This window comes from Phaseolus vulgaris, chromosome 4, assembly GCF_000499845.2.
Source record: "Phaseolus vulgaris cultivar G19833 chromosome 4, P. vulgaris v2.0, whole genome shotgun sequence".
In the NCBI taxonomy this organism is placed as follows: Eukaryota; Viridiplantae; Streptophyta; class Magnoliopsida; order Fabales; family Fabaceae; genus Phaseolus; species Phaseolus vulgaris.
Window position 1 is genome coordinate 45,486,863 of NC_023756.2, and position 27,084 is coordinate 45,513,946.

Sequence of the window (27,084 nt, forward strand, 5' to 3'; positions counted from 1 at the left end):
TTCCCCTCACAGCATTATATATCTAGAGGAGTCTCCTTTGGTAAGAAATTAATAAATATTTGAATTTATTAAATTGTCATATAAATACATTAATAACATTAATGCACTGATTTTTAGAACTCTGCACAAGTTTAATGATTACAAAAAATTAATAAATTCCAACCTCTGTTCATTCTGAAAGGTAGATTGCAGATTTTACTGTGAAAATTTGGTTGAATATTGATAGCTTTTTGTTCTTAGAGGGGAACATCTCCTCGTAAAAGAAGCAATCAATTTTTATTGAAAAAATTTATTTCGAGAATGCATCATAACATTAAATGCTATATTTGAAAGATTTATTTAGAAAATTGACATCTTTTCAAAAGCTTTTTTAAAACAATTAAAAATAAACAGCTTTTGTTTTTTTCTGCATGGAGACGTGGCTTTGTATTCCTGATCTTTTCTTGAACGCGGCTTTCACCTAGTTGAGTTGGAAAATAATAAATTTCTGTATAATTTCTTTCACTTTTTATAATCTAATTAAAGTTCTACATAATAATATATATATATATATATATGTTATATTATATTACATTATGTATATACTTAAAAAAATTATTAAATAAAAAATAATTTTAAAGAAAAAAATAATTAATTATTATATTTACTAAATTGAATATTATTTTATAGATTAAGAAAAATATTAATATCTAAAGTAATTTTTATTATTAATAAAATTTATAGATTGGTTACTAAATTGATATCTAATCTGTTAGCAACTTTATAATCTAAATTAATTGGTAGATGATATTAAAACGTAACATTTACGTGTTTCACACAAATTTATTTATTGATGATAGTTTCAACATGAAAGGATATAGATTGATATGAATATTGTAACTAATCTAGTATTAGTTTGACGTTTAAAATATATTTATTGAGTTGATTTATGATAATGGTCGTGTTTAATTATTTTTTTTGTCGGTTTTTTAAGGTGTTTTCAACGACATTTAAGTTGTGATAGAGGTTTCTTGATCATGTTTAATACATATTTAAATAATTTTCCACAAAATTTAATATTATTAAATGTTTTAAAGTATTTTAAACAAGTTTGATTGTTATTATTAAATATTTAAAAATAACTTAAAGAAGTTATAATATAATGTTATTATTAAATGTTTTGAAGTATTTTAAACAAGTTTTATGCAATGTTTTTAAACTATTTTAAATCATAATATAACTTTAGAAGTGAAATTTACTCTAAAAATATTTTTTACTATTATTTAATTATAAGTAGATAAGATTAATAATTTTTTTAAGTTATTAATTTAAAGGTTGCACTAAAAATAATATTTAAGTGAATAATATTATAGAAAATCACATTAATAATGTATTAACTAGATTGTATTAGTAAAAGTGAAGAACAAGGTTATGTTAACATGTGTGAAGTGTTAATTAGAAATTTGTTATACCATGTTTAGAGACTCTTATATTAATATGAAGTAATTTAGTACTTAATTAATCTATATAATAATTTATGGAATATATATTAAAATAAGAATTCACTTGTAATAAATAAAATTTCGGTCATCAAATGAAAAAAAAGTTATTATTAATTAATTAATTTGTGACTCATTTAATGGTTAATTTGTATTAATTACTATATGAAATAGAAATGGCTAATTGACAAAAAAGTCCTTTATAAAGTTATGGCTATTTTTAATTTTTTAGAATATAGTGAAATTTTTATTTTGGACTTTGATGGGACCAATTTTTTCAGACTGAGAGATTTATGTAATTGGATATCAAGACCTTGAGAAGGGCAATGATCACACTATTGGCCAAAAAATGAGGCATTGAAACATGCAAGTCAAGAATAAATAATTAAAATAAAATCACTAATTATTAGCTCTCAAATAGCTGGCTCACTGAGTGAGTACCTTTGTGACCACATCACATATGTACTAGGACAAGTTAAATAGGGATAAAAATATATAAATAAATTTGTTATGTTATTTACAATATAATTTTGACAAATTTACAAAAAATTTCAAATTAATCAACAAACATATATTATACATTTCAATGAATGAAAATGGATTGAAAAAATATTCACATGTATTTTATTTTATGAATTGGGAATGTTTTTTTTTAATCAATATTATGGTTTGAGAATGTGTTTTCTCTTTTAATCTATTAGTTTTGGGATTTTAGGTCTTAATAATTTATTAGATCTTGATTGTTGGTGTCAGTTAGAATGAAAGAACTATTTGCAAAAAGTTATCCAACACTTAGGTTAGTATTTGAAAATTGGAGTAATAGATTTAATAGAAAAACGCAATTCATTGGGTGACATCCATCAATCTAAAAGGATAGTCGAAAGTACTCTTAATATTGATTTGAATTGTAACAACTTTTTAGGTTAATTTTATTTAATATGGACTAATTAAATCATTAATTAGTTTCTAATTATTATTTAGATTTATGAGTCGTTTTAGATTTTCGACATGGTCTTTGCCTAAACATAATCTCGATTAGTAATTTTGAGCATATAATTTGCATGATCTAGATCAATAATCTCAATCATTTTTGGTACACTATCTCTCCAAACTCAATAAACTTAAATATTTCAATATGTTTTATGTACAATGTTGACAATTACTATATTTTGACCATATAATACCTGGGTTGTTATCTTACATATAAAGTATATATCCCCTCTCTACAATTCCTAGGTTTGTCTATAGGAACATTTGTTTTAAAGAATAAACTATTAGTGTTATACTAAAGGTTGGGTAACCGGATGACCGATTACCATCCACGACTTGGCGTCCTTTCGGCAGATTCAACATTCACGTCAAATCCCAGGTTAACGACGTAACCTTGATTAGGAGACACAAAACAAGATTAAATGATCATTGAGACTACATTTACTCTTATGACAAAATAAGGTCCAATAAAAAAAATATAAATAAGAGGGGACTCTCATGGTGAAAGGTAATGGTTGTTTAAACTCTTGACTGAACCAAATAAATTTGTCTCATCTAACTTGAGTGTTGGAGTATCATTATAGATACCCTTCCCAAATTTGTAAGGAAGACCACTGGAGTTGATGAGAAGACAGAAACAACTCAATAGGGGACATTCAATCTCGAATAAGTTGTAAGAATAATTTGAAAAACACATCTTTAAGAATTAATGAGAAAATTAAGAGACACATATAGAAAAATTAAAGTTGTAAGAGCAATAGCAAAAAGATAAAAAAGTACGGCAAAAGTGGAATTTAAAAGTATTATTTTAGTACATTTTTTTAGATTGGTTTATCTTTTAATTAACATTATAAAATATACTTTTATTTAATCTCTAGTGTCTCTTCTATATATTTCTATTATTAAAAAGTTGTCACTTTTTACCTAGTATACATAAAATTAAAAGAAAAAAAAACTTTTTGTAAGTAAAAATAAAAATCCTATACTAAAATAGACAACTTAAATCAAAACATTTATATGTAATTATACTATTTTTTATAAGATAATCATAATAACTTATTATTGATGACAATTTATAATCGCAATAAGCTGAAATGTAAGTAATGTTAATATAACATAATATTGATGATATGACCACAAACTACGTATAAGGAAAATGTTGGTAAGAAAATTATTAGAGACTATAAAAATTATTAGTATCTAAATTAGTTTTTTTATTATTGATAAATAGTTTATAAATTGATATCTAATGAGTTACTTAAGTTTTAGCTACTAATAATTTAAATTATGAAGTTGATATCTAAAATTTTGGTATCTAATTAGATATCAATTTAGAAAGTATTTATTAATAATAGAAACTAATTTATATATCAACAATTTTGTTATATCTAAAATAGTATTTAATTTTGTCAATGTAGTAACTAATTATTCTTGGTCTTTAAAATTAGTTTATATTTAACGATTTTCGTGTAATGATATTGGAAAGTCAATTTTTAATAAATATATAAGTATTGAAATTTACATTAAATATTTATATTTTTAAACAATAAATTCATGTAATAAATAACATTATTCTATAGAAAATATTAAATATTATTTTAAATATCTAAAATGTAAAAACATTAATCACTAATTTCATGTGTTGATAAGAATATTCGCAAATTTATTTTAAAAATTAATATTTTTATTGACCATATCTTATCAGGATTTTTTGCTTCATTGTTTCTAAAAAATAAAATAAATTTAAATAGATTATATTACTCACTATATTGTTTTTTAAGATAATAATAGTATATAACCATAAGAGAATAATTTGTTTTTACCTTTACGATAGTTGAAATATAAAAAGAAAAAATTGTTTTTATCCTAAAAAGGCTATAACTTTTAAAATAAAAACATGGTAATTATTCCATATAATATAGTTTTATGAAATTACCTCAAACATGTGTTTTCATATGCATTTAAATTATGGATTCAAGTATTCAATTTTTCTTTTTTCTTCTTTTTCAAATTTAGGAATTTCACAACGAGTTACCAAAACTAACTATCAACTGATTGATGGATCTTTTAAGAAGATTTATTAGAAAGATTTCACCATAATAAGACATAAGTTAAACTCACATAAGAGATTTTTTTATATGATGCTCAACTTTCTCCTTTATACTCAATGTGAGAGTTAGATTAACTTAAATTTCTAACAAAACATTAGATTTACTAGAAGTTTAGTTTGAAATTTATAGGAATGTATAAAGTTTTGTTATTTGATATGTAACATTTAGGTAGAGATGACAATGCGGGATATACCAACTTGCAGTTCACTACAAAAAAATACAGGAGTGACTGGACATTTGAATTCGTCGGTCCATATAGGAGCAAAAATACAAGGTGACTTAGTCTCCCTTTACAATCTGTATTAATTTTTATTACGTAATATTGTTTGCATGTGTTGAATATGAATAAATATTTTTATTTATTATTTCATCAATATCATATATTTGCAAGTAGAGATTTTAAATTTATTTCATAATTGACTTAATATTTTTTCCCATAGTACATTATTTTTATTTATAAGATACTAAGTTTAGGATTAAAAAATTATAAAAAAAATATGTAGAGTTTTTTTCAACTTTTTTAATTTATAGTTGACCTGCAAATATAGGTCAGACCTATTAACCCACAATTCTTATGTGTGTCAATCTATTTTTTACCCATTTTGGGTTAGTCAAATACGAGATGAACTAAAATAAATAATAATGACAATATCTACTTCAATTCAACAATGATTTATATATGTGAAATATTTTTAAATTGGTTATGAAAAAATGGTTGAATGATAAGTTAAATATTAGAGTCAAATTGATATTTTTAGGAGTAGTATTTAATACAGTATAAATGTTAACAAGATTGTATTTTGAAAATAAAATTGGACCATTTGGAAAACTAAATTATAATACGATCTCCATGTATTAATCATCCATAACTAAAATAAAATAGTAAAAAAATATAAAAGTAATTAATAGTCTAAGAAAATTAATTTTAAAGACTAAAATAATTAGTTATTATATTTATTAAATTAGAAACTATTTTATAAATTAAAAAATTATTAATATTTAAAATAGTTTTTATTATTAATAGAAATTTATTAAATAGTTTCTAAATATATCTAACTATTAATTATAATATTAATAACTTAAAAAACTTATAGTTAATTTAAATATCAATTTAAAAATTATTTTATAATTTTTTAATAATAGAAACCGTTTTAATAATAATTTTATAGTGATTAATTATTTTTTATTTTTAAATTTATTTGTTATTTAATAATTTTATTATAATGAATTAATGCATCAAATTTCTGAAATAAAAATATTTAAAATTTATTAAATAGTAAGAGGTATGAATTCAAATAACTTCAAAACAAATTCAATTGATAAAAGAAAAGTTAATCTTTGAAATACAATAAAATACACAACAACTAAAAATCTCTGTAGTAGCCACTTTTATCTCTACATATATGCTTCTTAACCATTTCTATTTTAATTTAAATAAACAACATGAAAATTTATATTACTTTGAGAGCTAATAATTAGTGATTTTTTTTTTATAATTATTTTGGTCAATAATGTGGTCATTGTTCTTCTCTTTGTCTGAAAAAATTGGTCCCATCAAAGTCCAAAATAAAAATTTCACTATATTTTCAAAAATTAAAAATAGCCTTAACTTTATAATGGATTTTTGTCATTTAGCAATTTCTATTTCATATACTACTTAATACAAATTAACCATTATATTAGTCACAAATTAATTAATTAATACTATTTTTTTCTTTCATTTGATGACCGAAATTTTATTTATTAGAAGTGAATTCTTATTTTAATATATATTACATAAATTATTATATACATTAATTAAGTACTAAATTATTATTATATACAGTCTAGTTAATACATTATTATGGTGATTTTCTATATTATTATTTATTTAAATATTATTTTTAGTGCAGTCTTTAAAATAATAATTTAAAAAATTATTAATCTTATTATATACCTATAATTAAATAATAGTAAAAAATATTTAGAGAAATTTTACTTATAAAGTTATATTATGATTTGAAATAGTTTAAAACATCAAATAAACTTGTTTAAAATACTTCAAAACATTTAATAATAACATTATAACTTGTTTAAATTATTTTTAAATATTTAATAATAACAATCAAACATGTTTAGAATACTTTAAAACATTTAATAATATTATTAAATTTTGTAAAAAAATATTTAAATTTATCCTATACATTTCCTGAGATACCTCTATCATAAAAGACCGAAAGTATTATATAATGATCTTGAAAATATCATCAAAAACATCTTAGAAATATCAATAAAATCACCTTAAAAAACTGAAAAAAAAAATATTAAACACGACAATAATCACAATAATCATAAATCAACTTAATAAATATATCTTAAATGTTAAATTAATGTTAGATTAATTACAATATTAATATTGATCCGTTGAAATTTAGGGTTTATTCAGGACATATAGATGTTACGTTTTAATATTATTAATCATTTGATTTAGATTATAAAGTTGGTTTTAGATATCAATCTATAACTAGTTTATAAATTTTAATAATAATAAAAATTACTTAGATATCAATAATTCTTTTAATAATATCCAATTTAGTTAATATATTAACTAATTATTTTTTATCTTTAAAATTAATTTTTATTTAATAATTTTTTTAATATTTACGTAATATAATATAATATATATTATGTAGAATTTATGTCATTATAAAAAGTGGAAGAAAAGCAGCGTTCAAGACAAAAATCAGGGCTATGCAGCCACTTTTGTATAAAAAAAAACAAAAGAGTACTTTTAGGCTTTGTTTGGATTAGAATTAGGCTTTGGATTAAAAGACGTGTGAGAGTGAAAGTGTCAAAAAGTGTGAAGAAAATTGTGTTTATTGAAGAAAGTTGTGTTAATACTGTGTGAGAGTTGAGGAAGAGAGAATGGAGTTATGGAGAAAGGAGATAAGAGAAGAAGCAAAGAAGCAAGTATGGCTAGCAGGGCCTATGATATTTGTCTGTGTCTTTCAGTTTAGTTTGCAAATGATATCTCTCATGTTTGTAGGCCATTTGGGTGAGTTGTTTCTGGCTGCTGTGTCTTTGTCTAGTTCAATTGTCAGTGCTACTGGTTTCAATGTCATGGTAAGTTCACAAATTTTTTCTCTGTTATAGTTTACCAACTTGTTACAGATTAACTTGTGAAATGAGATCTATATATACATTTTAATTACTCTGCTGCTTATATAAGTGTATTATACCTATCCAAATAGTATTTATACATCAAGTTTATAGGATTATACTCTGTGAATACGTAACACTAAATATTTATACTCTTTGTATCATTCTAAAAAATAAACTTTAAGTTTAACTTAACCTTACAAAACTGATTTAGTTAAATTTAACTCAATTCACAACTAGTGAAAATGTGGTATGATCTTATTATCACTTTACGATTGTGAGTTTTGAAACCTCTAATATAGTTTCACATAATTTAGGAGTTGAGATTAAGAAAAGTTTATATACTCATTCTTTCCTTAATTTATTATGGTGTCTTTTATAAATAAAATCGTGATGGAACTTCAAACTTCAAAGTGAAGGAACCTTGGATGTGGTCTTAGGAGAATCCTCCCTGACCTCGATTTGAGCTTTTGTTGGGAATAGTTATTAATGTTGTCTCCCTGGTTGGTTCTTTTATTGAAAAAGAAGAACAATAAAGTTTTATTAAACATTATTATGCACTTTTTTTTATTCTCATAAGATTTTTGAGTAATGTTGATGGTTGATTTTATATAGATGGGACTGTCAAGTGCACTGGACACATTTTGCGGTCAATCATATGGAGCAAAACAGTATCACATGCTTGGTGTGCACACGCAAGGAGCCATGCTGGTTCTCACCATTGTCAGCATACCAGTGTCCATTATCTGGGTATACTTGGAACCTATTCTTGTTCTTCTTCATCAAAACAAAGAAGTTGCAGCACTAGCTCAACTCTATGCCAGATATTTGATCCCAAGTCTTTCAGCCAATGCTCTTCTTCGCTGCATTACTAAGTTCCTACAAACCCAAAGCATAGTCTTTCCTATGGTTCTAGCCACTGGCCTTACTACCTTACTGCACTTGCTTCTCTGTTGGATTTTCATTACAAAATTTGAGTTTGGTATCAAAGGATCTGCCATTGCAATTTGCATTTCAAATTGGTTTAATACCATAATCCTTGCACTTTACATACGATTCTCCCCTTCATGCAAAGCAACTTGGACTGGTTTCTCAAAGGAATCATTGCATAACATCCCAAATTTTCTCAGACTTGCTTTTCCTTCAGCAGTCATGATGTGGTATGCTATTTTTTCATATTCTTTCTTTCATAGAATATAACAACTAGCATCGCAACCAACATAGTTAATGAAAACACTTTCATCTGTCATTTTCAAGATACACCAGTTACTTTAATCCATAGTTTGTTAATATATATATATATATATATATATATATATATATATATATTAAATTAATCCTCTTAAAATATGCACACAGTTAGTCCATATATGCCATCAATTTGGTTCTTGAAGCACAAATTCAATATCTCTAATCATCTTAGGATTAAGTTATGTGACTGATAAGTAAAAGACTAATGTAATATAAGGTATATATTTTTGGAGGATTAGAATGTACATTTATTTTAATCTTACTTGTAATGTGAATGACTAATGCTGACATATTCTTGCTGCTTCTATGGTATCATTATGTTGCAGCTTAGAATCATGGACTTTTGAAATAATTGTGATCTTGTCTGGTGCTCTTGCTAATCCGAAATTGCAAACTTCAGTTCTTTCTATATGGTTAGTTTTTCTGTTAATATCTTATATGCTAAGCTACTTTCTGTTCTGGATACTGTAAAGAATATGCTATTATATGTTTATCTTTCTCGTTTGAAACCCCACTTTCTTCCCTTCTTAGCCAACTGTATTTCTTTGTTCATCTCAGTCTTAACACGACTGGCATATTTTGGATGATGTCATTTGGACTTAGTACAGCTGGAAGGTTAGTCTTTCTTGCAGAACAACATTGTTTATATTCTATTCAATATTTTGAAAACTTGTTAAAAGATATCTATGTTATTACCATGTGTAGTGATGCAGTAACGTGTCATTTTTGCTTATTATTGACCATAACAAGTCCAATTACATGTTTCCTCTTAAACAGTACAAGGATCTCAAATGAATTAGGGGCTGGTAGTTCAAAAGCTGCATATTTAGCACTTAAAGTCACCATGTTCTTGGCCTTTTTGGTGGGGCTTTCAGAATTTTCTGTCCTTATGTCGTTATGGAAAGTTTGGGGGCGTGCTTTTACCAATGTGCATGAAGTTCTCACACATGTGATTTCCATGATGCCAATTCTTGCAACTTCTGTCTTTATAAATTCATTTCAAACAGCATTTCAAGGTATTGAATAAATTCATTCAATGATGAGGTTCAAAAAATACATTTTTAACCTTTCCCTGTTGATTGAATGTCAAGGAATTGGATTAAGTTGATTTCAAGAAAACAAATGATTTCATCCAATTCCATCATTTCTCTTATTTTACTATCATAGTACTACTAACTCAGTCCCTTCTAAAGCAATCTAGACTTTTGCAATTTACATTGAATTGAAACAAATTATAGAATGTGATCAACTTTTCGAATTCCTTGATTGTGCACAGGTGTTGCCAGAGGATGTGGTTGGCAAAAACTTGGTGCATTTATCAATCTAGGATCCTTTTATTGTTTGGGTGTTCCTCTCTCCATTGTCTCAGCTTTTGTATTCCACCTGAAAGCAAAGGTAAAATTAACCATTTAACTTTTGAGAAATGATCTTGTAGTAAATACTAAAATCCTTCATAATCTGGTTAGTAGCTGAAACAATAGCTTTGTGTAATTTATTAACTGAAACTAGTAAATACTAATATGTTGATAATACAGGGGCTATATTTAGGGATCGTATTAGCACTCACTGTGCAAGTGGTGTGCTTTCTTCTGGTCACTTTACGTGCCAATTGGGAGAAAGAAGTAAGTTGTCCTATCTTCAACTCACTTTTGTTATCAAGTCTTGATCTTCCAGAGATAGAAATATGATAGAGCAAAAAATTGGATGCATTCTCATTGGTAACATCTTACGGTTACAAAAGATAGAGTTAAGGAATGAGACAAGATAAAGGAGAAAAATCTGATACATACACCTAAAAGATGAAAGTGTGTTACAGCTTTAGATAGATATTATTATCATTTGTTATTTATTCCTGAACTTTCCCCCTCAAGCTACTGCTCCTAGCTTGTCTTGCAGCCGGTTGAATCATGCATAGATCAGTGTTTTAGTAAGACAATCTGCATTTTAGTCTACTGTAGGAACGCAAGCAACTGTTGCATGATTATTCAGCACTTGATCTGTGATTTAGTGTAAACCCACTCCTATATGTTTAGATATGGAAATAAAACTAGATTGGAGGATAAGGCCTTTTCACACCATAAATGGTGTTATTTATGTAGAAATTCTGACTTTTTTTTGAATATCTCACATCGATTAGATATAAGGATATTTAATAATATATAAGTGTCTGCAAATCTATAAATTAGTTTTATAAGATTGAATTACACTTAAAATTCACTTTTTAACAACCTTATAACTTTCTTCATCAAGATCTGATCCAAGTTACCTCTGTTGTAAGGCCATCAAGTTCATGATATTCAGATTTTGTGTTTGATTTAGACATTCCTGTTGACTTTTAGAGGGCCAACACGTCAGGTGAAGCTTTTAGTAAAGACCATTGTCATTTTCCCCTTTAAATTACTAAAGATTCGTTTTATGTACTGCTAGTGAAGTGATTTTGGAGATTGCATATGATGTCTCACTATGAAGAAATTGTGTTGCAATGTCATGTACTCAAGTGATTATTATTGATCAATTGTACATCTTACTAATATTATGGAAACTTTTAGAAAAACATGTAATTTAAGATAAATTTAATGTTACTAAGTAAAGTAATTAGTTTTCTTAATCTTGATGAATTAGTTAGCTAGGCTTATAGAAAAAGATAAGAGAGTATTATCTTTTTAAATTTGATTCTTTGGTTGTTCCTTAACTAATAAAAGTTTGTTAATTGTTTAGGCAAAGAGGGCAGTTGCAAGAGTAGGAGGGAGTGAAGTCCAAGTTGAGGAGCCACACGTTCACCAAAATGTTCACATTGTATCACATGAAACTAATTTTAGAGATCAAGATAATTAATTATTTGATTAAATTAGAGATAATTTTATAAACTAAAAAAATTATTTATATTTAAAATAGTTTATATTATTACTAAAAATTTATAATATAGTTTTTAAATTGGTATTTAATTGTTAGATACTAAGGTTTTGGTTACTTACTACTTCTTCTTCTAAATTAGTCTCTTCTTATTCTAAATTAGTCTTTATTAGTCTTTTAGAGTGTAAAGTCTTTCAGAGATTAACTTAAAATCTAAAATATTAGTTGTTAAAATCTTGATAACTAATTTAAAAAATATTTTATAAATTTTTATTAATAATAGAAATCATTTTAGATACCAATAATCTTTTAGTCTTTAAAATATTACCTAATTTAGTTAATATAATGAATAATTAATTTTAGTTTCTAAAATGGTTGTTACTTAATGATTAGTTGTAGTGCTGCTTCATAGTTCAACCATCTTTGTTCTAGATTTACCTGTAGAAGTATAGTCACTTACCGTGCTTTTAGTCTATACATTTATTTGTTTCAGAAGAAAGAGACATTAAAATGAGAAAATTCTCATTTTAAAAAATAAAAATAAAAAAATTGAAATTAAAGTAATGTTACCATTCATACATTTATTTTGGAAATAGATAAAAGAGAGAGAATTTTTAAAACACTAGTTTCCTTTACACTTTCTATTTCTCCTAATATTTGATTGCTAAGTTGTTTTCCACTTTATGCTTTTTTTCTTTCAAAGGAATGTCCCTTAATGTGAATGATGCACATTTTTTTAATCTAAGGAGACAAATATCTTTCAAGGTTTCTTACAAAACACTAATTTGTGGCATTTAATATTATATTGATATCTATGCTATAACCAAATAACCAAATAGTTAGTAATACTTAAGCTGTTTTCTTTTAAATTGGTTAATGAAAAAAAAAAAAGGAAAATCTTCTGGTATATTACATTGTGCCAAGGATCTTTTAAACAAGAAGTTCAAGTTTAATCTTATGAAAAAACATAATGAACTAACTGTGTCTGTCATAAACGGAATTGGTACATATGTATGGAGAAAACTTGTGATGTAAGAAAATTATTTTACTGATTTATTTTTGTAAAGTCTAAGTTGCAGTTTTGTTGATGCCTTGGTTGAATCTCCACAAGAGAAGTTTAAACAAGCTTTATGCATACACAAACAAAATTTTCCTAGAAAACTAGTGAGATAAAACCAAGGAAAAGTTGTACTTGGAAAGCAAAGAGAATGTGAGGGCAAAAGAGGTTGGACAACACAATTCAACCCAAAAATGGATGTTCTCCTTGCATCTAAGTACCTAAGAGACTTAATAAAGTAGCCACAACATGGCAGCATCTGAAATCAAAAGAAGGAATAAGAACAAAATTGACACAAACAAGATTTTTTTAAGTTTCTGACTGAAAATAGAGCCTGAAAAATCCAGTTTCCTTAAATAGTTTGGCTAGGTAAGGCTCCACTGTTTATTTTCTAACTCTATGCACTTCAATTTATCACTCTCTCTCCACCACAAATGGAAACTAACTCAACTGTGCATCATTATTTAGCTCTAGTTAGCCACCTAGTAATGTTGGATTAAAAGTACAGTGAGGAGAAACAGTTCTGGGAAGAAAATCAAGAATGAAAGGAGTTACAAGGCAGAAAGTGATGGAAGAAATGAAGAAACAGTTATGGTTGGCCGGGCCTCTCTTTACAGTTGGTGTGCTGCAGTACAGTATGCAGGTTATATCTGTTATGTTTGTTGGTCATCTTGGAGAAGTGCCTCTTTCTGGTGCTTCTCTTGCCACTTCCTTTGCATCTGTCACTGGTTTCAATTTGTTGGTAAGGAAGACTTTCTCTCTCTCTATCTCACCCTCTCTCTCTCTCTATATATATATAATATATATATCTAAAGAGTATGACTCATAATGAAAGGAATATATTTTATTGTTTAATCTTTTCATTATTTTTAATACTAAAGTAAGAATAAGCAATTTATTCTTGGTGATTACTTGTTATAACTTATAAACAGATGGGTATGGCTAGTGCATTGGATACCTTGTGTGGCCAATCATTTGGGGCAGGGCAGCACCATATGGTAGGCATACACATGCAGAGAGCTGCCTTTGTTCTCTTATTTGTAAGTGTCTTTCTTGCAATCATGTTGGTATTCACCAAACACATTCTAGTTGCTATGCACCAGCAAGTTGCCATAGCTGAGGAGGCAGGAGTATATGCCCTTTACTTGATTCCAAGCCTCTTTGCTTATGGCATCTTTCAATGCCAACTCAAGTTTCTACAAACTCAAAACATTGTCTTCCCCATGGTGCTGAGCTCTGCTTTGGTGGCTTCACTTCATATCCCTTTATGTTGGTTGTTGGTAACAAAATCAGGATTTGGAAGTAAGGGGGCTGCCATAGAAAATTCAGTATCCTACTGGATCAATGTGCTGCTGATAGGACTTTATGTGAAATTTTCTTCATCATGTGAAAAATCAAGAACTGGCTTCTCAAAGAAGGCCTTGCAAAATATCCCAGAATTCCTTAAAATTTCAATACCTTCAGCTTGTATGCTTTGGTATATTCTTGACCTTGAAGCAACATACTCATCTTTATCACTGCTAAATATTCTCATCCCTTGCTGCATGAACTATAATGAACGAGAGTTATCATGTTCTAAAATTATTATTATCATGTTTCTGATTCAGTTTAACCTTACATGGACAGCTTAAAGGCTTGGACATTTGAAATAATGGTTCTGCTATCTGGCCTTCTTCCAAATCCTCAGTTAGAAACTTCGGTGTTATCGATATGGTTAGTAACAGTTTAACAAACAATATGGTTTACTTATTTCTCCCTTTCACAAAATAACTTGTGTTCTTTGAGGATGATCATATTAATGAGTAGTTTGATATTTTCTGTTTTCAGTCTTAACACATTTGTACTTGCCTGGATGATTCCCTTTGGATTAAGCTCTGCAGCATGGTACCTTCATTCTCTGCATTTCCAAACACCATTCCATTATGTAAATGAGTTTTTCATTCAATTATAGAATTTGTTGAAGCAACCTATAAATGTGACTATAAAACTACAGCACAAGGGTCTCAAATGAACTGGGGGCTGGCAATCCACAAGCTGCAAGTCTTGCAGTTAGAGTTGCTCTCTGCGTGGTCCTTGCTGAGGGTATCATTATGGTATTACTCATGATACTGCTTAGAAAAATATGGGGTAATCTTTATAGCAGTGAAACAGAAGTTGTAGATTATGTAGCAGCCATGATGCCTTTTCTTGCAATCTGCAGCTTCCTTGATGGGATTCAAAGTGTTCTTTCAGGTATCCATGTCAATTTCCTACCCAACAGTATTCCCACCATCTCATTTTCGGAATATTTTGTATTAAATTAGTTGAGCAAGTATTAATTTTTTTTTTTCCAATAACATGACGAAGAAATAAATGCACTTGTAAATATATAGTTGTAGCATATGAATCTGAAGACGTGTCTTAAATTATGTGTCCTTGTTTGTGTTTTGTCCCGTGTATGTGTGTCACTATTGTGTTAGATATAGAGTGTAGTTAATAAGAATATTTTAATCACACAAAAGGAGACACTGAGATTATGTGAGAGAAAAATTTCATTTCCATGCAATAAAAGGTTTCTTAATTGGCTAGGAGGCTCATAAATTCACTGTTTCAGAATCCATTTTGGTTACAGTATTAAATAATGAGTCACTTTATTGGTGGAAAACAAGGCATTGCAAGAGGTTCTGGTTGGCAGAAGATTGGTGCAATTGTTAATCTTGGATCATTTTATTTTGTGGGAGTTCCTTCTGCAGTGGTGTTAGGATTTGTTTTGCACATGAAAGGGAAGGTATATTATTACACATAGTTTTTTCGTGGTCTTCTTCAGATAAATTTGGCTAATGCATGCCTTGAAATAGGGTCTTTGGTTGGGGATTGTTTCTGCATTCATGGTGCAAGTGATACTTTTTGGAGTCATCATTACCATCAGAACTAGCTGGGAGAAAGAAGTAAGGCATCTATTTCATCTCATTTTGCTGTAAAAATGACAAACTCAACATTTTATTCCATTTTTTCCTTGTTCAGGCAAACAAAGCAGCAATGAGAGTCAAAAGTAGCAAAGTCCCTCCTGAGTTGCCCCAGGGAGATCCATTTCCCATCTCAGAACTGAATTGATGTCATCTTTCCATAATTAACTACACATGAACAGTGATGCATGGACAAATAAGTGAATACTAGTCCTAGATGTCATTTCTTTGAACTCAGAAGTTGAAGCTTATTACATCCAACTTCTTGAGTTTAACATTGCAATATTACATCAATAACCTAATATTACATCAATAACATTAATTAAAGATTAAAATATTTCTTTTTTATAATTGAAACATCTTACAAATTGAATTTATGAGGTTGACTTAACTTTATGTTTTAGAGATTTATGGTTTAGAGGATGGTACTTAGTTTGGATTCGACTTAAACTTAAAGCAATGAACACATTTTCAATTTTGTTTTAAAGGAATAAGTAACTGATGTCATAAAGAGGATATAGGAACATGCTCCACTCATTAGATATTAATGTTATCAACCTTGGAAATTTTCCAACTACTTCATATATAAATTAATATTGTTTCCTTCATAGTTATTATATTTTAGACTTGTGATAAATATACATCTTCTTTTAATATGTAGCTGGTGAAGATAAAAAAATTATGATAAACATTCAAATATAGTAATATCATAACAACTTAATAGACTTAAGTAGTACAACTGACACAGGTAACACAACACTTAAACAAAAGTAATTGTAGTTTCTAATTTAAAACAAATTGATTTGGAGAACAAAACCTTATTTTTCTAAAAATAATATTGGTATCCTTTCATCATTGGTTAAATCTAAAAATAATATTATCTACTTATATCTTTGTATAAATATATAGTTAAAATAATAACTATATATTTACAAGTGCATTTATTTCTTTGTCATGTTATTGGAAAAAAAATTAATACTTGCTCAACTAATTTAATACAAAATATTCCGAAAGTGACAGAAAATGAGATGGTGGGAATACTGTTGGGTAGGAAATTGACATGGATACCTGAAAGAACATTTTGAATCCCATCAAGGAAGCTGCAGATTGCAAGAATATGCATCATGGCTGCTATGGACTAATCCTAAGATGATTACAGATATTGAATTTGTGCTTCAAGAATCAAATTGATGGCATATATGGACTAACTGCGTGCATATTTTAAGAGGATTAATTTAATATATTGACAAATTAAAGTGACTGGTGTATCTTGAAAATGACAGATGAAAGTGTATTCATTAACTATGTTGGTTCCAATGCAAGTTGTTATATTCTATGAAAGAAAGTTGTGGTTCAGAAAACAATAGCATACCACACCATGACTGCTGAAGGAAAAACAAGTCTGAGAAAATTTGGGATGTTATGCAATGATTCATTTGAGAAACCAGTCCAAGTTGCTTTGCATGAAGGGGAGAATCGTATGTAAAGTGCAAGTATTAAACCAATTTAACCAATAATTTTTTTCTTATAAAATGATATCTTAGTCTAGTGACTAATTATTTTAGTTTCTATTTAATGATTTTCTTGTAGTACAATATGAATATTTTGATCATCATGAGGCTCCTCAACTTGGAATTCACTACCTTCTACTCTTGCAACTGCCCTTTTTGCCTGAACAATTAATAAACTGTTATTAGTTAAGGAACAACCACCAAAGAATCAAATTTAAAAAGATAATACTCTCTTATTTTTTTCTATAAGGCGTAGCTAACTAATTCATCATGTTTAAGAAAATTAATTAGTTTACTTAGCAACATTTAATTTATCTTAAATTACATGTTTTTCTAAGAGTTTCTCTAATATTAGTAAGATGTACAATTGATCAATAATAACCACTTGAGTACATGGCATTACAACACAAAATTTGAATATCATGAACTTGAGGCCTTACAGGGGAGGAAGCTTGGATCAGATCCTTGATGAAGAAAGTTATTAAGAGTGAATTTTAAGCTTAACTCAATCTTATAAGATGAGGTTTGCACCCACTTATATACCATGAAATATCCTTATCTCTAGTTGATGTGAGATCTTAAACAGAAGTCATAATTTCTATACAAACAACACCAATTTATGGTGTGAAAAGGCCTTAGCCTCCAATCTATTGTGTCCTACTCGGTTCTGGAGGTCCGAGTAGCCGGCAAGGTTAACGACCATCCGACCCTCTCGGTCAAATCAACAAGGCAACAACACCGATGATTAATTAGATTAGTCTGAGATTAATAATAGGCTCATTCTCCCTGCACCCAACACATTTTAACTGGCACCCAATCACATATAAGAAAAAGACAAAATTAACCTTAATGAATTTCAGAATACCACCCAACCCTATTCTTCTTCTTCTTCTTCCTTTTTGCGTGAAGCAGCTGTCGCAGCCACCTTGAGCCATCTTCTTCTCCATTCGTTTGCAGCCACCATGACCTTCATTATCGCAGGCAGAGCAGCAGTCGCGATGGAGAGCTTCTGAAGTCAGAGAAGGAAACATCATCGAAGGAACCATCAAGGTACGACATGCCTACCAGATATTTTTATCCGTAATTCACTATTGCGTTCCGCATAAATTTTTCCGTAATTCATTATTGTATTCCGGATATTTTTATCCGTAAGTGATTAGTGGCTTCCGGATATTTTTATCCGTAATGGACTTTTGACTTGCGGATATTTTTATCCATAATACACTTTGGACTTTTGACTTCCGGATATTAATATCCATATTGAAAATTTTGACTTTTGGATATTAATATCTGTAGTGAAAAAAACACACTTCCAGATTCTGATATCTAGGACCAGCTGAGCTCGAACAAAAATCAGAAATGACTGAAAATTGATTACTTACTTCATAAACTTGGCAAACGAAGCTTACACTGAATGTCCGTGCACAACAATTAATGTAACCTCCTCTTTTGCACCTCAAAGCAAAGCTTCAGACAACAATGAACTTCCTCTACCTCACCATACAATATTTTTCAAAGTGAATAAGACAAGGGCATGATGGGATTTTAAAAAGTTCGTCGGGTGCCAGTCACAATTGATCGGGTGCAGGAAGCAATTGCCTTAATAATAACTAAGCATCATTAAGGATCCATTGGGCCTGAGCTACCGTCATTAAGAGAGAAGGCCCAATAGAAAGCTATAAATAGGACAAGATTCTCACGGTAGCAGGTAATGACTTTTCTAGTTCTGAACTCACAAACACCTCAACATCCCAATTGACTTAAGCACAAGACAAAAAGACGGTTGATAGAGGATATTCGGTCTCTGACATTGCAAGAACATAGTGTTTTATTCAATATCTAAACATATAGAAGTGGGTGTAGACTATATCACAGATCAAGTGCTGAATAATCATGCAACAGTTCCTTGCGTTCCTACAGCAGACTAAAATGCAGATTGTCTTACTAAAACACTGATCTATGCATGATTCAACCGGCTGCAAGACAAGCTAGGAGCAGTAGCTTGAGGGGGAAAGTTCAGGAATAAATAACAAATGATAATAATATCTATCTAAAGCTGTAACACACTTTCATCTTTTAGGTGTATGTATCAGATTTTCCTCCTTTATCTTGTCTCATTCCTTAACTCTGTCTTTTGTAACCGTAAGATGTTACCAATGAGAATGCATCCAATTTTTTGCTCTATCATATTTCTATCTCTGGTAGATCAAGAATTGATAACAAACTGAGTTGAAGATAGGACAACTTACTTCTTTCTCCCAATTGGCACGTAAAGTGACCAGAAGAAAGCACACCACTTGCACAGTTAATGCTAATGAGATCCCTAAATATAGCCCCTGTACTCATCAACATATTAGTATTTACTAGTTTCAGTTAATAAATTACACAAAGCTATTGTTTCAGCTACTAACCAGATTCTGAAGGATTTTAGTATTTACTACAAGATCATTTCTAAAAAGTTAAATGGTTAATTTTACCTTTGCTTTCAGGTGGAATACAAAAGCTGAGACAATGGAGAAAGGAACACCCAAAAAATAATAAGATCCTAGATTGACAAATGCACCAAGTTTCTGCCAACCACATCCTCTGGCAACACCTGTGCACAATCAAGGAATTAGAAAAGTAGATCACATTCTATAATTTGTTCAATTCAATGTAAACTGCAAAAGTCTAGATTGCTTCAGAAGAGACTGAGTTAGTAGTACTATGATTGTAAAATATCAACTTAATCCAATTCCTTGACATTCAATCAACAGGGAAAGGAAAAAATGGAATTTTTGAACCTCATTATTGAATGAATTTATTCAATACCTTGAAATGCTGTTTGAATTGAATCTATAGAGACAGAAGCTGCAACAATTGGCATCATGGAAATCACATGTGTGAGCACTTCATGCACATTGGTAAAAGCACGCCCCCAAACTTTCCATAACGACATAAGGACAGAAAATTCTAAAAACCCCACCAAAAAGGCCAAGAACATGGTGACTTTAACTGCTAAATATGCAGCTTTTGGACTACCAGCCCCTAATTCATTTGATATCCTTGTACTGTTTAAGAGGAAACATGTAATTGGACATGTTATGGTCAATAATAAGCAAAAATGACACGTTTTACTGCACCATTACATATGGTTATAACATACAATTTTAAGTTTTGAAAAATGATTGAATAAAATATAAACAGTGCAGTTCTGCAAGAAAGACTAACCTTCCAGCAACACTAAGTCCAAATGGTATCATCCAAAATATGCCAGTCGTGTTAAGACTGGGATGAACAGAGAAATACAGTTGGCCGTTAAGAAGGGAAGAAAGTGGGGTTTCAAACGAGAAAGATAAACATATAATAGCATATTCTTTACAGTATCCAGAACAGAAAGTAGCTTAGAATCTAAGATATTAACAGAAAAACTAACCAAATAGAAAGAACTGAAGTTTGCAATTTCGGATTAGCAAGAACACCAGACAAGATCAAAACTATTTCAAAAGTCCATGATTCTAAGCTGCAACATAATGATACCATAGAAGCAGCAATTAGAATATGTCAGCATTAGTCATTCACATTACAAGTAAGATTAAAATAAATATACATTTTAATCCTCCAAAAATATACCTTATATTATATTAGTCTTTTACTTATCAGTCACATAACTTAATCCTCAGATGATTAGAGATGTTGAATTTGTGCTTCAAGAACCAAATTGATGGCATATATGGACTAACTTGTGTGCATATTTTAAGAGGATTAATTTAATATATTGACAAACTATGGATTAAAGTAACTGGTGTATGTTTAAAGTGAGAGATGAAAATGTACTCATTAACTATGTTGGTGGCAATACAAGTTGTTATATTCTATTAAAGAAAGTTGTGGTTCAGAAAACAATAGCATACCAGACCATGACTGCTGAAGGAAAAGCAAGTCTGAGAAAATTTGGAATGTTATGCAATGATTCCTTGGAGAAACCAGTCCAAGTTGCTTTGCATGAAGGGGAGAATCTTATGTAGAGTGCAAGGATTATGGTATTAAACCAATTTGAAATGCAAATTGCAATGGCAGATCCTTTGATACCAAACTCAAATTTTTTAATGAAAACCCAACAGAGAAGCAAGTGCAGTAAGGTAGTAAGGCCAGTGGTTAGCACCATAGGAAAAACTATGCTTTGGGTTTGTAGGAACTTAGTAATGCAGCGAAGAAGAGCATTGGCTGAAAGACTTGGGATCAAATATCTTGCATAGAGTTGAGCTAGTGCTGCAACTTCTTTGTTTTGATGAAGAAGAACAAGGATAGGTTCTAAGTATAACCAGATAATGGACACTGGTATACTGAAAAAGGTAAGAACCAGCATGGCTCCTTGGGTGTGCACACCAAGCATGTGATACTGCTTTGCTCCATATGATTGACCACAAAATGTGTCCAGTGCACTTGACAGTCCCATCTATATAAAATCAACCATCAACATTAGTCAAAAATCTTGTGAGAATAAAAAAATGCATAATAATATTTAATAAAACTTTATTGTTCTTCTTTTTCAGTAAAAGAACTAATCAGGGAGACAACCTTAATAACTGTGCCCAACAAAAGCTCTAATTGAGGCCTAAGGGAAGGGTTCTCAAGACCACATTAAAGGTTTGTCTACTTTAAAGTTTCATCATGATCTTATCCTAAAAAAACACCATAATAAATTATAAACCGTTCTTAACCTATGTTATTTGGAACTATATTTGTAGTACCGGAACTCACAATCATGAAGTAGTGACAGTGAGATCATACCACATTCTCAGGTTGTGAATCTACATTTGCAGAAAGAAATAGTATTGAAGACGTATATATATATATATATATAAATAAGTATATTAAAATGATATTGGAGATTTTACAGAAATAATTTATGATATATAAATAGATATAAATTTTATTTTATAAATCAGTTTTGTAAAGTTGAGTTAAACTTAAAGTTTATTTAGTGATACAAATATTTAGTGTCTTAGTGTATGAATACTATACACAGTTATATATTTTCTTGTTGAGAAAGATATATCTTGAGGAATTATGCAGAATTTGGTAACTTATAAATATAAGATAAACTAAAATGGTGGTGGAGAAAGAAGACTTATATAAGCAGCAGAGTAATTAACATGCATATATAGATCTTATCTCAGAAGTACATTCTGTAACAAGTTTGCAAAGTATAACACAGAGAAAATGGTGTGAACTTACCATGACATTGAAACCAGTAGCATTGACAATTGAAGTAGACAAAGACATAGCAGCCAGAAACAACTCACCCAAATGGCCTACAAACATGAGAGATATAATTTGCAAACTAAACTGAAACACAGACACAAATATCATAGGCCCTGCTAGCCATAGTTGCTTCTTTGCTTCTTCTCTTATCTCCTTTCTGCATAACTCCATTCTTTCTTCCTCAACTCTCACACAATAACAACACAACTTTCCCTTCACACCATTATCATATATCTAAAGGAGCCTTTTCTGCTAAGCAATTAACAAAAGAAGCAATAAACTTTTATTGACTAAAATTTTATTTGAAAGATTTATTTAGTAATTGTCATCTCTTCAGAAACTTTTTGAAAACCAATAAAAATAAACAACTTTTGTTTTTTTGCATGGAAAAGTGGCTTCATAGCCCTGATTTTTGTCTTGAACGCGGCTTTTCTTCCACTTTTTATAGTGGACATAAAGTTCTACATAATATATATTATATAATATTATATTACGTATATATTAAAAAAAAATTATTAAAAAAAATTAATTTTAAAAATAAAAAATAATTAATTAATATATTGACTAAATTTGATATTATTTTAGAGATTAAAAAATTTATTTGTAACTAAGTAATTTTTATTATTAATAAAATTTATAAACTAGTGTTAAAACGTAACATTTACGTGTTTCAAATAAATTTATTTATAGCCTCAACCTAGATACATATAGATCAATATGAACATTGTAATGAATCTAGTATTAGTTTGAAATTTAGAATATATTTATTAAGTTGATTTTTATGAATATCGTCGTGTTTATTCTTGTTTGTCAGTTTTTTTTAAAAGGTGTTTTCATCGACATTTTTAAGATGTCTTTTGATGACATTTTCAAGATCATTATATAATACTTTCACTCCTTTACGATAGAGATATCTTGGTAATGTATAGTACAAATTTAAATAATTTTTTAAACAAGTTTGATTGTTATTATTAAATATTTAAAAATAATTTAAACAAGTTTTATTTAATGTTTTAAACTATTTTAAATCATAATATAACTTTCTAAGTAAAATTTAATCTAAATGTTTTTTACTATTATTTAATTATAGGTATATAATAAGATTAATAATTGTTTAAATTATTAATTTAAAGGCTACACTAAAAATAATATTTAAATAAATAATAATATAGAAAATCACATTAATAATGTATTAACTAGACTGTATTAGTAAAACTGAAGAACAGATGGCTGTGTTAATTATAAATTTGTAATACCATGTTTAGAAACTCTTATATAAAATGTATATAATAATTTATGTAATATATTAAAAGAAGAGTTCACTTGTAGTAAATAAAATTTCGGTCATCAAAAGAAAAAAAGTTATTATTAATTAATTAATTAATTAATTTGTGACCCATTTAATGGTTAATTTGTATTAACTACTAGATGAAATAGAAATGGCTAAATGACAAAAATTCATTATAAAGTTAAGGGTATTTTTAATTTTTGGAAATATAGTGAAATTTTTATTTTGAACTTTGATGGAACCATGCAAGTAAAGAAAAAATAATTAAAAAAAACACTAATTATTATTAGCTTACTACATCACTACTACAAGAAAATAATGAAATATAAATAAATATTTAGAGACCAAAATAATTAGTTGCAATAGTAACTAAATTAGATACCATTTTCGAGTTTCTAAATTAGTTTCTATTATTGTTAAATACTTTCTAAATTAGTATCTAATTACCAACCAAAGTTTTTGCTACCAAATTTAGAAACTAAATATTTGGTAGTTAAAATCTTGGTTGTTAATTAGATATCAATTTAAAAACTATTTAACAATAATAAAAACTAATTTAGAAATATTTTTTTTAATTTAAAAAATATCTCTAATTTAGTTACTATTGCAAGTAATTATTTCCATCTATAAAAATTGGTTTCTATTTTATTGTTTTATTTTTAATGTTTTGATATATACCCAGTTTTTTTCTATAATACTCTAGCTGGCATGACCAACCATTATTATATTACTTCTATCTTCATGGAGAACTGTGAGAGTCCCACATCTACCTGTCAACAAAAGAGCTGAGCAGGTAACATAATAAAGTTCCCACCAATTGTCTTTGGGAACAATAAATTAGTGGATTGGTTAAATAAGTGTGGATGATCCACTATTCAAATGAAATGATATTAAGAAAGAGTGGATTGTCCACTAATCATATGAAATGGTATAAATAAGAGTGGATGATCCAATTATTAAATGAAATGTTATTGAATGATATATGATGCAGATTGTTATTGAATAACACTTTTGTTTCTTTGAGATTACATTTTTATTGTAGAACTTGTTCAAAATGATTGGTGAAAGGGATTGTCTGTGACATGATGACATCACTGAGGAAGTGTACTATCATACCATGTTACCTAATTGTATTCATAACTCATTACAAGTCATAATATTATGTAGATAAGGTACTGAAATACAATTTCAGATATTTCTTATCAGATTGTTGAATCCATTAACTCATTACAAGATACTTAATAAAACATTAAAGTTCAACTATTGAAATCCATGAAGTCCAACTATTATGAAAAATTACTATAAATGGTGGAAATGTTGTTGGAATGCATATTGCAGTCCATTCCTCACTTGAAAATTTACAGTGCAGTGTGTGCTTGTTGTGAAGTAAAATATTTGTATTATCATTGTCATCTCCAATAGCTTGAGTAGCATCTCATAAGTGAAAACAAATAAATAGATTTGAGGAACATCATGATATAAAAGAGATGTTGGTTAAACAGAACATCACCAAATATTTCTTTGGAAGGAAAATAACCAGAAGAAATCAGAATTACAAATATCTTTCAACCATATATAACATACTTTTCCTGCCAAAGAAGGATACCAAAACTTGCATTGCTTTAATTTCACAAATAAAGTTTAACTCAGAATGTGCAACTGCAATGATATTGCACCTTCATGAGACTAAGCTTTCTGGTGTTACTGAATTATGGACTCTATCTGTGGCTTCCTTTGCCTGTATGAGTTTAAAAATAGAGGCATGTCAGTATTGAAAGGACCAAAGCAAATGAGAATTAAGAAATGCAAAGTTTCACCTGTTGCTCCCAATCAGTACGAATAGTAATGATCATTAAAGAACACACTTGAACAATTAGTGCACAAATGATCCCCAACCAGAGTCCCTACATGAAGCAATTAGTATGGAAAACAAAGATCAGGCAATTGCAATGTAAAATTGATCATCACACATTAATATCAAGGTTATGGTACAGAATGATGAACTTCTGTTTACCTTCCCACCAATATGCAATACAAAAGCCAATACAACAGCTGATGGAATTCCAACCAAATAGTATGATCCCAGATTCACAAATGCACCAATTTTCTGCCAGCCGCATCCTCTAGCAGTGCCTGAATTATTGTTGACAAAGTGAAGAAAGATTATTATACATCATCTAGTTCATTCTTGATTGATGTTCAAGAAGTAAAATGTGAGTTCTACAGAAAATTGGCCACAAAATGAACTGATCCTGTTTAAGTTTCAATTGAAAGTGTGTCTCACAAATTTAAGCAATATGCATTATAAAAGTTTAAAACTAAAGAAAGGAAAATCAAATCTTATAATTGTTTGACTGAAAGCTTTAAATTAATATTCTTATTTGTAGTTTATCTGTACTGTGCACAGTCAAGTTCCTTATGGGATATTGACTCATAAGATGTCAATTGAGTGCTAGCTAACATTTAAGTGAAACATTATATTTGAGTCTAAGCTAACACTATATGATGGGGAAAGAAAAACCTGAAAGAACACATTGGATTCCATCCAGAAAGTTGGATGCTGCTAGAATTGGCAACATAACTGCTACATATTTGACCACTTCTGTTTCATTGCTATATGCATAGCCCCAGATGTTGCGTACAAGTATCATCACTGTTCCCATTAAGATGCCCTCAATAATGACTATTACTAAGACAACATGAACTGCTAAATTTGCAATCCATGGGCGACCAGCTCCAAGTTCATTTGACACACGAATGCTGCAAGAACCATGCAAGAATTGATAAAGAAAGGAATTTTTCAAAAAGCAAATTGAGAAGTGAACAGAATGTCTGACACATGCATGCTTGAGTGAATTTCATAAGTACCAACCTTATTGCTCCACTGAGTCCAAAGGGAATCATCCAAACAGTTGCAGTAGTGTTCAAGCTAGCAAAACAAATTCAAGTGTGCAATAATGTCAAGTGGAGTGTAATACTTATGAAAATAATGAAGCATATGTAACAAATGTTAAAGAAATCTCAAATATGGAACCAACCAGATGGAAAGAACTGATGTTTCCAACTTTGGATTTGGAAGAAGACCAGAAAGGAGAACCATCATTTCGAATGACCACATTTCCAAGCTGCTCACAATAATAATGGTTAAAAAATTTGGAAACAGAATTAGGATTTCAAAAAGAATTGAAAGGCAAGGTTAGAAAAGTAACAAAACT

The 27,084-nt window shown here is 28.8% G+C and overlaps 4 protein-coding genes across 6 annotated transcripts; 2 read left to right on the forward strand and 2 right to left on the reverse strand.

Annotated features, from left to right (window-relative positions):
• Positions 1-7,380: 7,380 nt before the first annotated feature.
• On the forward strand, positions 7,381-11,893 carry LOC137837963 (protein DETOXIFICATION 17-like). Its single transcript, XM_068647150.1, has 8 exons — positions 7,381-7,681; positions 8,333-8,877; positions 9,295-9,381; positions 9,527-9,583; positions 9,746-9,984; positions 10,245-10,363; positions 10,504-10,590; positions 11,687-11,893. Exons 1-8 carry the CDS (start codon positions 7,484-7,486, stop codon positions 11,801-11,803), a joined length of 1,449 nt encoding a protein of 482 aa, XP_068503251.1. The 5' UTR covers positions 7,381-7,483; the 3' UTR covers positions 11,804-11,893.
• Positions 11,894-12,394: 501 nt separating this feature from the next.
• LOC137837965 (protein DETOXIFICATION 16-like) lies at positions 12,395-16,154 on the forward strand. 2 transcript variants are annotated; one of them, XM_068647153.1, is made up of 8 exons: positions 12,395-13,620; positions 13,811-14,355; positions 14,505-14,591; positions 14,706-14,762; positions 14,872-15,110; positions 15,527-15,645; positions 15,716-15,805; positions 15,882-16,154. In XM_068647153.1, exons 1-8 carry the CDS (start codon positions 13,420-13,422, stop codon positions 15,969-15,971), a joined length of 1,428 nt encoding a protein of 475 aa, XP_068503254.1. In that variant the 5' UTR covers positions 12,395-13,419; the 3' UTR covers positions 15,972-16,154. The 2 variants fall into 2 exon arrangements, with proteins under 2 accessions (XP_068503254.1, XP_068503255.1); XM_068647154.1 differs by lacking the exon at positions 15,527-15,645 and having other exon boundaries at positions 12,818-13,620; positions 15,882-16,037.
• A 1,072-nt stretch (positions 16,155-17,226) lies between these two features.
• LOC137837964 (protein DETOXIFICATION 16-like) lies at positions 17,227-22,864 on the reverse strand. Of its 2 annotated transcripts, XM_068647151.1 has the most exons (8): positions 22,555-22,864; positions 21,228-21,772; positions 20,750-20,836; positions 20,545-20,601; positions 20,146-20,384; positions 19,812-19,930; positions 19,584-19,670; positions 17,227-17,494 (listed from the first exon to the last, which is right to left on the reverse strand). In XM_068647151.1, exons 1-8 carry the CDS (start codon positions 22,750-22,752, stop codon positions 17,396-17,398), a joined length of 1,431 nt encoding a protein of 476 aa, XP_068503252.1. In that variant the 5' UTR covers positions 22,753-22,864; the 3' UTR covers positions 17,227-17,395. The 2 variants fall into 2 exon arrangements, with proteins under 2 accessions (XP_068503252.1, XP_068503253.1); XM_068647152.1 differs by lacking the exon at positions 19,584-19,670 and having other exon boundaries at positions 22,555-22,853.
• Positions 22,865-25,329: 2,465 nt separating this feature from the next.
• LOC137837966 (protein DETOXIFICATION 16-like) lies at positions 25,330-27,084 on the reverse strand. Its single transcript, XM_068647155.1, has 6 exons — positions 26,908-27,084; positions 26,742-26,798; positions 26,391-26,629; positions 25,884-26,002; positions 25,687-25,773; positions 25,330-25,607 (listed from the first exon to the last, which is right to left on the reverse strand). Exons 1-6 carry the CDS (start codon positions 26,985-26,987, stop codon positions 25,548-25,550), a joined length of 642 nt encoding a protein of 213 aa, XP_068503256.1. The 5' UTR covers positions 26,988-27,084; the 3' UTR covers positions 25,330-25,547.

What these genes read in the sequence shown, in the direction of transcription:
- LOC137837963 (XM_068647150.1), top strand. Translation starts at nt 7,484, where the DNA reads ATGGAGTTATGGAGAAAGGAGATAAGAGAAGAAGCAAAGAAGCAAGTA. An exon ending in GGACTTAGTACAGCTGGAAG is followed by an intron (nt 9,584 to 9,745) that starts GTTAGTCTTTCT and finishes CCTCTTAAACAG; the next exon opens with TACAAGGATCTCAAATGAAT. An exon ending in GTGCCAATTGGGAGAAAGAA is followed by an intron (nt 10,591 to 11,686) that starts GTAAGTTGTCCT and finishes TTAATTGTTTAG; the next exon opens with GCAAAGAGGGCAGTTGCAAG.
- LOC137837965 (XM_068647153.1), top strand. Translation starts at nt 13,420, where the DNA reads ATGAAAGGAGTTACAAGGCAGAAAGTGATGGAAGAAATGAAGAAACAG. An exon ending in TCACTGGTTTCAATTTGTTG is followed by an intron (nt 13,621 to 13,810) that starts GTAAGGAAGACT and finishes ACTTATAAACAG; the next exon opens with ATGGGTATGGCTAGTGCATT. An exon ending in GAACTAGCTGGGAGAAAGAA is followed by an intron (nt 15,806 to 15,881) that starts GTAAGGCATCTA and finishes TTCCTTGTTCAG; the next exon opens with GCAAACAAAGCAGCAATGAG.
- LOC137837964 (XM_068647151.1), bottom strand. Translation starts at nt 22,752, where the DNA reads ATGGAGTTATGCAGAAAGGAGATAAGAGAAGAAGCAAAGAAGCAACTA. An exon ending in GGACTTAGTGTTGCTGGAAG is followed by an intron (nt 20,385 to 20,544) that starts GTTAGTCTTTCT and finishes CCTCTTAAACAG; the next exon opens with TACAAGGATATCAAATGAAT. An exon ending in GTGCCAATTGGGAGAAAGAA is followed by an intron (nt 17,495 to 19,583) that starts GTAAGTTGTCCT and finishes TTAATTGTTCAG; the next exon opens with GCAAAAAGGGCAGTTGCAAG.
- LOC137837966 (XM_068647155.1), bottom strand. Translation starts at nt 26,987, where the DNA reads ATGTGGTCATTCGAAATGATGGTTCTCCTTTCTGGTCTTCTTCCAAAT. An exon ending in AATCCAATGTGTTCTTTCAG is followed by an intron (nt 26,003 to 26,390) that starts GTTTTTCTTTCC and finishes ACAATAATTCAG; the next exon opens with GCACTGCTAGAGGATGCGGC. An exon ending in GTACTGATTGGGAGCAACAG is followed by an intron (nt 25,608 to 25,686) that starts GTGAAACTTTGC and finishes AAACTCATACAG; the next exon opens with GCAAAGGAAGCCACAGATAG.